The 10,223-nt window shown below is 38.1% G+C and overlaps 1 protein-coding gene across 1 annotated transcript; it reads right to left on the bottom strand.

Moving 5' to 3' along the window:
- Positions 1-549: 549 nt before the first annotated feature.
- LOC143237719 (uncharacterized) lies at positions 550-8,921 on the bottom strand. Its single transcript, XM_076477251.1, has 5 exons — positions 8,691-8,921; positions 7,609-7,833; positions 2,462-4,393; positions 2,031-2,178; positions 550-1,163 (listed from the first exon to the last, which is right to left on the bottom strand). Exons 1-5 carry the CDS (start codon positions 8,892-8,894, stop codon positions 949-951), a joined length of 2,724 nt encoding a protein of 907 aa, XP_076333366.1. The 5' UTR covers positions 8,895-8,921; the 3' UTR covers positions 550-948.
- Between the last annotated feature and the right edge of the window lie 1,302 nt (positions 8,922-10,223).

Below are 10,223 nucleotides of genomic sequence, written 5' to 3'. Positions count from 1 at the left end.
ATTTTCTTTCTGCCTAATATATATTATTTACACGTGTAAAGCAAGTGCAATGATTTCAGAATTGTGGTGGTAACTTCAACACTTGAAGTATTTATTTATCACGTGACTTATTGTGATATCCCGAACTTGTTGAAAGTGGTAATAAAAGAAGATAAATTAAAACTTAACAAAGTGGTAATAAAAGATAGTTTAAAACTTAACAAAGCTCGTATTCAATAAAGTGGGAAACTCGGAACCTACAGAGACGAGTGGAAAATACGAAACCGCCCTCTGTTGAATATTAGTTAAACTTATAATTAAAATGTAATACAAGGTGTCTCCTACTTCTATATATTAATATATACACGTACTCAAAAATAAAATAAGTTTCTGGGAGAAATATTTTAAAGTATGCTAAGCTAATTTATTTATAGAATAAGGAGTTATCTAGAGCACACCTTATTTAACATAAAGGGACCAATCACTGATTTGTACAGCTATTTGGCACACTTTTTTCTATTTGTGAACTAATGAGCACGTGGTTGTTCGCGGCACTGACAGCTTCCTCCTTGTCGTGTTGAGAAAGGCAACAAATGGCTGCTGGCAATGAGTTTGATGTCCTTTTAACTTGAAGTTTTTCGAGTCGTTGTTGTTGGGACTAAACTAAAAGAACAGAAAAAAACAGCTAGACGGTCACGTGTTTCTTTTATCGTTTTAAGAAAGTAACAGGAACAAATATCGTTATGTATTTCTGTTATTCCTACTATCGGTACGAAAAGCAGCGGTCAAACCGATGGTTCATGTGTTGGCTGTGGGTACGAAAAGCAGCGGTCAAACCGATGGTTCATGTGCTGCCTGTGGGTACGGTACGCAGCAGTCAAACCGATGGTTCATGTGTTGCCTGTGGGTACGAAAAGCAGCGGTCAAACCGATGGTTCATGTGCTGCCTGTGGGTACGGTACGCAGCAGTCAAACCGATGGTTCATGTGTTGCCTGTGGGTACGGCTTGCAGTAGTTAAAACGATGGTTCATGTGCTGACTGTATGAGCCGGAATGAGAGAACCGTTTAAGACACTTCCGGCACTGAAAAGGCTTCTCGCCGCTGTGTAATCTCTTGTGTTCCGTTAGGTGGTGCTTGTGTTTGAAAGCCCTGCTACATTCATCACATTGGTATGGTCTTAGGCCTACAGACAAATAAATGTGAAACAAACATGATATTAAACAACAGGTTCTTTCGAAAATACTGGTTTTAGTAGAACCAGTTATTGTAAAAACACGAAAAGTGTTAGATACCTAAACGAATGAATCAGGGTGTGAACAAAGTCGGAAAAATGTTTTATTTACATGTTTCAACTTGCGTAACGTTGACACATTATACACAACTACAACCTCTATCAGAAGCAGGCGTAACGCCCGAACATTGAACAAATAAGAAAACAATGTTTGTTTGTAATTAATCAAAAAACTGCACAATGGGCTATCAGTGCTCTGCCCACCATGCATATCGAAACCCGGATTCTAGCGTTGTAAGTCCGCAAACATACGGCTGTGCCGCTATAGAGGCACGGAAGTTTGTAGGATTAGTTGGTGTTAAGCGTAGTTTTATTTATCGAAACATTGTTCTATGTTAGCAAGTACAATATACTTCGAACTTGATTGTTGAGTTTCAATTGTACTTGGTTATTGTTTCAATTCTCTACAGCGTTAGGTGTTTTAATTCGGAAGATGGCGTTATTACTGATTTTAATATTTGAAACCATAAAACAATTTTGAAAAAAGAAATTAACTTTTCCACATGTTATAGACATATCTTTAATAAGAAAACTAATAAACAATGCTGAGTGTCCCTAAAACAGATGACATAACGTTCTTTACCAAAAAAGTTTCAGTTTCAATTGAAATTTCACCACCTATGGATTATTATATTTCTAAAATAATTCTAATAGAAGTTTTTCTTTCGTTTATTTGTATTAATCTATCTTAAAATAATGAAACATTGAAAGTACACCCCACAAGTCTGCGGTGTATGTGAATGTTACGTATTTACTCACCTGAGTGTTCGTATTTGTGTCGAGTGAGTGAGCTCTGCTTGTTAAACATTTTGTTACACTCATCACATCTATACACCCTCTCTCCATCTACACTCATACACGGGATCTTTGTCTTCATTTCATCTTCTCTACGTTCTCTTCTATTAACCTAGAAACAACGTTAATAACAAGTTACTTCAGTTTAGACCACAAGTTTGGTTGTCAAAACTTACAAAAGTAACAATAACAGTAGAAAATCAGAAAGCTGTGTTACTGAAGTACTGAGTCAGGGTGGGGTATGTTTCCTCTTTTAATCAGATTTTGATGTGAAAATAAGGAATTTTAAACTGATGTATCCTTCACATGTTTTCAGTGAATAGTTTCAAATGTTTTACCACTTATAGATAAAAAAATGCAACCAATACAAGTACTTAAACAGAAATCTGCCGTACCTTTTTCATGAACCTTTTCGATTTAGTCATTTTCCAACTGTCATTGCTGTTAGAAGAACAGGTTTTCTGGTCGAATGTCTCTGGACTGTATCTTCCCTTCGGGCTGCTTTGTTCAGGAGAGGATGGTAGTCCTTCACTCCCGGCTTCTAACGAAGAACCACTGGCAGGACTTAAAGTTCTTGAATCCATAATCACAGGCGTTATTGGAGAATTCTGTGGAGGACTTCTGGAATTGGAATGATTTACCAAAGGTGATCCTTCTGGCAAAGAAAGAGAATGATCAGAAACAACAGAATCGTTGTATATCACGGACCCAGTTGACCTATCTTTGGTCAATACTCTGAAGACAGAATCTTGGTTTTCACAGTTGTGTTTGAAGGCTGATGCCTCTCCAAAGGGACCTTCAAGCAAAGAACACTGTTCACCACTCTCCTTGGATTCCGCTGTTCCTCGACTGGATTTTTGACTGAGATTAATAGCTTCATACTTATATGTTGGCACTTGACGTGGCTCTTCATTGCTTTCATAAAAAGAATTATTCTGTGCCTTTTTCAACGATAGGTCAAGGGGCAAATCAACGCCCGAGAAAACCAGTTTATTCTTGAGCATCTTGTTTTCGTCAGTGCCATCTTGTGGAAAGATTAGTGAAACTCTACGGTCTTGGCAGTGAGCAGAGGGCGCTGTAGCTCGATCAGAAACAAGTTCACCTCCATACCCTGAATGTAAACTTGACGAGGCAGGAAACTTGAGCAGACATGGGGGTTCGTAGCGTGGGATTCTTAGAACATGACTGTCACAATACTGTTGGAATTCATGGGAAACAGGAGATTCTCTGTTTGCATAGGTTGCTAACGTCTTGTCTGTTGATTGGACTATAGTATTTGGCGAAAAGTTTTCATTCTTATTTATCTGAAACCACGCTTGCACCATCCGTGAGGAACAACCAATTTCTCTTGCAAACTTCATAACTTCATACTTTGTTGAACTTGGATTTCTATCACGAAAGGCTTCTAGAACTTTTAATTTATTTATGCTTAGTGTATTCTGATCTTCAACATTCCTTACATCTTTCAAGTAGGAACCTCTGTGGTTTTTATCAATGTCGCTTTCATCCACACTTCCAAGACATGTAGAATTCGTGTCTTTATTCTGGTTCGTGGTACTGAGACAATTATTAACACATTCTATATCCGAGTTACTTAATGGCATATTTTCCAACAGTTTTCCGCCAGTCGCCATTTTCAGAGATTGGATATGATTACTGTACTGCATTTTGTGTACAAATTGTTCTTCATCCAGAGGATAGGTTTTGTATACAAATTGTTCTTCATCCAGAGGATAGGTTTTTCGATCGTCAGGATTATGTTCTGTCTTGTTTCCAGATAAAGGAATGTTCAGAGGACTAGACCAAGATGGTCCATTCAACAATTCAGAAAGAAGTCTGCTATGACCATTCCTCGAATGTGGCTGCTTAGAAACCGTTTCATCAACAATTTCAAGGATCTTTTTAACTGCTATTAAATCACTATCTGTGGGAAAGACCCCAGATGACGTAGTAGTTTTTGTTTCTTTGCTGTAGTTATCAACTTTATTTTGTCTCGCCACAAACTCACTACGAGTTTTTGAGGAATTAATCAGTAATGTAGACAAACTCGATGTATGAGTAGATGAAATATTTCCGTTACAATAGTTTCCTGGAATGTCAGAGTTCCGAGCATGATCCAGAGACATCGATGAAACTTCTATAGGAGGAAAAGATGTACTTCCCGTAAGACACTTGGTTGGCGTGTCCACATCAGATGAAACAACTTCTATTGGCACGTGTTCTTCAGAAGAGCCACTTTCTGCAGCAGTGTACTTTGACAAGCTTGGGCGGATGGTGTTGTGGTTAGATCCAGAAATTGTTAAAGGTTTAGTGTCATATTTTCGAACCTATTGCAAAGAAGAAACTTAGCTTTATCTAAAACTGACTGAATGTTAATAAAGTTTATTATACAGTCAACTACTGGGGTGCTGGTCCACACAGTAATAACGTTTATTACAGAGTACTAGGTGGTGGTCCACACAGTAATAACGTTTATTACAGAGTACTAGGTGGTGATCCACACAGTAATAACGTTTATTACAGAGTACTAGTGATCCACACAGTAATAACGTTTATTACAGAGTACTAGGTGGTGGTCCACACAGTAATAACGTTTATTACAGAGTACTAGGTGGTGGTCCACACAGTAATAACGTTACTTACACAGTGCTGGGTGATGGTCTACACAGTAACAAAGTTACTTACAGAGAGCTGGGTGCTGGTCCACACAGTAATAAAATTCATTAACTGTAGTACATCCGTTCGTTAGTGAAATAAAAACTCGTTTGTAACTGAAGACAGGAAATTGTTCTTCTACTTTATTTATTCTTACTTAATAAAATATTCAATAAAATACATAAACATACTGTTTAATTATTCTTTCAATATGAAATTAGATAAGGGTTTCAGTCCCCCTCGTTTCATCCTGTATCAGGTTTGGTGCTGAACGGTCAAAGAAATGTAAAATATACAAGAACAGATACACACACACACACACACAGCGGTTAAATGAAAATGTACGTGTTTGTATAAGAATTCATTACCTTGTTGGTTCTACGCTACTTTAGTTACGGATATATTCATGTAAAAACGCATAGTAGTGAATTTTAAGTTTTAAAAATGTTCTAATAACACTCGAAGTGCTAAAACTATCAACCTCAGACAGTTAAGTTTTGTGTACGTTATACCTAAATATTACAGTACTTGTTTGAAAAATAGTGGAATTTGACAGTCGCTCTTATAACACATCCGAGGTACCACACTGCTCAAGATTCATGGTTCGATTACTTAAACTTTGGACGATTACGAATCTGAGGCTGACAAGCGTCATAATGTGGTGCCCGTGAGCAAAGCACCATCAAAACTGTTTCCGTCTACGCAGCTGTTATCTGGGTTTAGCTACACTGGATTATCATACGGTCCAGAACAGATCAGTTTAATATTCTGAACCTCTTGTGCCAGTTAAGACACAGTTAAAACTGGATTCTATGTGCATAGAAGGTATCTCACTCTTTATTCATAAAGTTATTTCGTAGATCAAAAAAAATTATAGTTTTTAAAATGAGAGAAACGTTAGGAACATAACTTTTTCTCTTAACTTCGGATGCACGAACAAAAAACGTTTTTGCAACAAATTTGCGTGTGATCAATGATTTTGAAACTGGCCAGGGTGTAAGATATGTTGTGCTCACTACAAGTATTGAAATCCGTATTTTAGTGTTATAAGTCTTCAGGGGGGGGGGATCGTGGGAGGTGGTTTAAGATGATTTTAGAAAGCAGTATTTTTCCACCTCTACTTTGTGCAAGTTACTTAAACCATTGGTACATAATTATAGTTTATAATATCTAGAGATAATAGTCTCTCTACAGGATGTGTGGATAGGTGGGGTAGCGTACTACTGAGAAGAGGAAAGGAGTGGACTGTAGTACGTTTGTCTTGACAATAGAAGAGGAAAGGAGTGGACTGTAGTACGTTTGTCTTGACAATAGAAGAGGAAAGGAGTGGACTGTAGTACGTTTGTCTTGATAATAGAGGAGGAAAGGAGTGGACTGTAGTACGTTTGTCTTGATAATAGAGGAGGAAAGGAGTGGACTGTAGTACGTTTGTCTTGATAATAGAGGAGGAAAGGAGTGGACTGTAGTACGTTTGTCTTGATAATAGAGGAGGAAAGGAGTGGACTGTAGTACGTTTGTCTTGATAATAGAAGAGGAAAGGAGTGGACTGTAGTTCGTTTGTCTTGATAATAGAAGAGGAAAGGAGTGGACCGTAGTACGTTTGTTTTGATAATATAAGAGGAAAGGAGTGGACTGTAGTACGTTTGTCTTGACAATAGAAAAAGGAAAGGAGTGGACTGTAGTTCGTTTGTCTTGAAAATAGAAGAGGAAAGGAGTGGACTGTAGTACGTTTGTCTTGACAATAGAAGAGGAAAGGAGTGGACTGTAGTACGTTTGTCTTGACAATAGAAGAGGAAAGGAGTGGACTGTAGTACGTTTGTCTTGACAATAGAAGAGGAAAGGAGTGGACTGTAGTACGTTTGTCTTGACAATAGAAGAGGAAAGGAGTGGGCTGTAGTTCGTTTGTTTTGATAATAGAAGAGGAAAGGAGTGGGCTGTAGTTCGTTTGTTTTGATAATAGAAGAGGAAAGGAGTGGACTGTAGTACGTTTGTCTTGACAATAGAAGAGGAAAGGAGTGGACTGTAGTACGTTTGTCTTGACAATAGAAGAGAAAAGGAGTGGACTGTAGTACGTTTGTCTTGACAATAGAAGAGGAAAGGAGTGGACTGTAGTTCGTTTGTCTTGACAATGGAAGAGGAAAGGAGTGGACTGTAGTACGTTTGTCTTGACAATAGAAGAGGAAAGGAGTGGACTGTAGTACGTTTGTCTTGACAATAGAAGAGGAAAGGAGTGGACTGTAGTACGTTTGTCTTGACAATAGAAGAGGAAAGGAGTGGACTGTAGTTCGTTTGTTTTGATAATAGAAGAGGAAAGGAGTGGACTGTAGTACGTTTGTCTTGACAATAGAAGAGGAAAGGAGTGGACTGTAGTACGTTTGTCTTGACAATAGAAGAGGAAAGGAGTGGACTGTAGTACGTTTGTCTTGACAATAGAAGAGGAAAGGAGTGGACTGTAGTTCGTTTGTTTTGACAATAGAATAGGAAAGAGGAAAGGAGATAATAGAAGAGGAAAGGAGTGGACTGTAGTTCGTTTGTTTTGATAATAGAAGAGGAAAGGAGTGGACTGTAGTACGTTTGTCTTGACAATAGAAGAGGAAAGGAGTGGACTGTAGTACGTTTGTCTTGACAATAGAAGAGGAAAGGAGTGGACTGTAGTCGTTTGTTTTGATAATAGAAGAGGAAAGGAGTGGACTGTAGTTCGTTTGTTTTGATAATAGAAGAGGAAAGGAGTGGACTGTAGTACGTTTGTCTTGACAATAGAAGAGGAAAGGAGTGGACTGTAGTACGTTTGTCTTGACAATAGAAGAGGAAAGGAGTGGACTGTAGTTCGTTTGTTTTGACAATAGAAGAGGAAAGGAGTGGCTGTAGTACGTTTGTTTCATAATACCTTGGAGTGCATGATAATACACTTTCTACTCGTCATATGGGTGGAGTAAGAACCAGAATGTGAGAACCTCTTGTCACAGTTCGGACACGAGAAAGGTTTCTCTCCGCTGTGGATTCGAACATGTTCCTTCAGGTGATGCTTAAATTTGAAAGCTTTTCCACACTCTAGGCACTTGTATTTCCGGAGACTGGAACTGACGTCATCACTGTTCACTTCTTTATGTTCCTGGAATTTCAAAAGAAACTTCACCGTTGGTTCTCTGACACAGAAAGTGAGAGAAACGTAACTAAACGATCACTTAACAACTGAAAGTGGAGAGAAAACATTTATTAAAATCATACATTGAGACATTTCCGAAGAAGTTAAGACAGTACAAGAACAGGTCGAAAAATCAAAAGGTCGAAGAAATAAACACAGTTTCATTCTTCGCCTGCACGTTACAAGTTTCAAGTTAAGATCATCCAGGGTCAATAGGTTTAATTTAATCCGCTAACCGCAGTGGTTGACCACTCACAAACAACAGTCTTCCTCTGAAAGGTTAAACTCTTTTTACAGGTCAACTATAGGAGTTAGATGTTTAGGTTACTTTCTTCATGGCCAGGTGGGTTAAGGCGTTCGATTCGTAATCTGAGGGTCGCGGGTTCGAATCCCCGTCACACCAAACATGCTCGCCTTTTCAGCCGTGGGAGCGTTATAATGCAACGGTCAATCCTACTATTCGTTGGAAAAAGAGTAGCCCTAGAGTTGGTGGTAAGTGGTGACGACTAGCTGCCTTCCCTCTAGTTTCACACTACTGAATTAGGGACGGCTAGCACAGATAGTCCTCGAGTAGCTTTGCGCGAAATTCATAAACAAACAAACTTTCTTCAAAGAATAATCGTGCCATCTGGATTGTCTTTAAAAATATTTGTTCGTCCATTCTTTTCTCTTGAATGTTTTACATGGAGCAGTTAGTTTTATATACCTAAATAAGGATTATATAAATAGAAGTCTCACTTTGTTCTCATTGGGATAAACGAAATTTCTCTTCAACGTTGTGTTTTAGTTTCTAATAATTGTAATACCCGCAATATTTGACTAACCTTATCCGATTCTGCGTGGATAAGTTCGTGTTTCTCCAGATGGGACCTGTCAAGAAATGATGAACTACATCTAACACACACGTGCTTGGCTTCTTCCTTCTGATGTGAAGGTTCCTGCAGATCTTTATGGACTCGTCTGAGATGATCTCGCAGAGCGTAGAGAGTTTGATTACCAGATAAAACTTTATCACAATGTGGGCACATCACGGTATAAAGTTCTAATGCAGTGCTGACATCTATTGAAAGAAAGAAACACAATTGCTGGAATGAATTCAGTGAAATGAAATCACAAAATTCTCAATTATTTTATAGTTTTCTCTTTAGTTGTTACTAAATTATGCTACACCTCGTATTACGTTTTAAAGCCTCCTATGTACCGTACGATAACCCCCATAAAGCCCTAAATATAATTTTGTAATTTCAAGAGGTGAAAATGAAAATTCCGAGTTGGAAATCTTTTAAAATGCCAACACTTACTAAGTTACAGGCCACGCTAGTGCAGCGGTAAGTGTACGGATTTACAACGCTAAAATCAGGGGTTCGATTCCCCTCGCTGGGCTCAGCAGATAGCCCGATGTATAAGAAAACACGCATGCCTCTCGCCGAAACTTACGTATTAATAGAAGTTTTAAGCGCAGATAGCCCTCGAGTAGCTTTGTGCGAAATTCAAAAACAAACAAAAAACAATACTAAGTTACAAATGAGACTTCCACATCGTAACAGTTTATTCATTTTCGGCAAATATCGCAGGTACAAGAACTGTTTCACACCAAAACGTTGAAAAAGGACTCGTATTTCCTACTTGGCGTATCTCAAACACCGACAGATTATCTGTAAAGAAAAACACTGGAAACAAACTTCTAAAGCGCTGTTGTTGTTTAAACTTCAACCATTTTACTCTAATCGGGTGTTATCAACCATTTGTGCACCGAAAGGTTCACCGATCCACGTTCCTTTGTTACAGTTTCCCGAATAACACACGAGTCACAGAAAAAAAAATTTAAAAAAAGTCACTTAACTTCACTATTTGCCACTAGGTAGCTCTGTACTTTATTTAGAGAGTGAATAATTTAAATCAGTATCTTGATTAGAACTGTATATTGTGACAATATGGTAGGGGGTCTGAAGCCCTGCGGTCGGAATCCAAACGAGTCAATAACTTGACAGTTAAAACTGATAAAGATTTATAGTTTGTTAAGTAATGTACATAATTTTAGAACTCCATGATGTCAAAAAATATGTAGGCTCAAAAAAACATGATAGAAATGAATAAAAACCCTTTAACCCGAGTGCTTTCGAAAGGTGAACCTTCAGGAGACGTCAGTAATGACCGTTTTTCCACCTTGGGTTAAGTAAGGTGGGGAAGTACACTACTCGTAATAAACTACGCACCGTGGTGTGAGAGTTTGTAACAAAGTGATTTTTAAAGAAGAAACTCAGCCACAACCAAAACAAATAACAACTGTTACTAAAGTTAATCTTTCATTTTTTTTTAGTGTGTAAGTTTCTTTTTGGACAAAGGAGACACCAGAA

This window comes from Tachypleus tridentatus, chromosome 2 (assembly GCF_004210375.1).
Source record: "Tachypleus tridentatus isolate NWPU-2018 chromosome 2, ASM421037v1, whole genome shotgun sequence".
NCBI lineage: Eukaryota > Metazoa > Arthropoda > Merostomata > Xiphosura > Limulidae > Tachypleus > Tachypleus tridentatus.
This window is presented reverse-complemented; position numbering and strand designations above follow the sequence as displayed.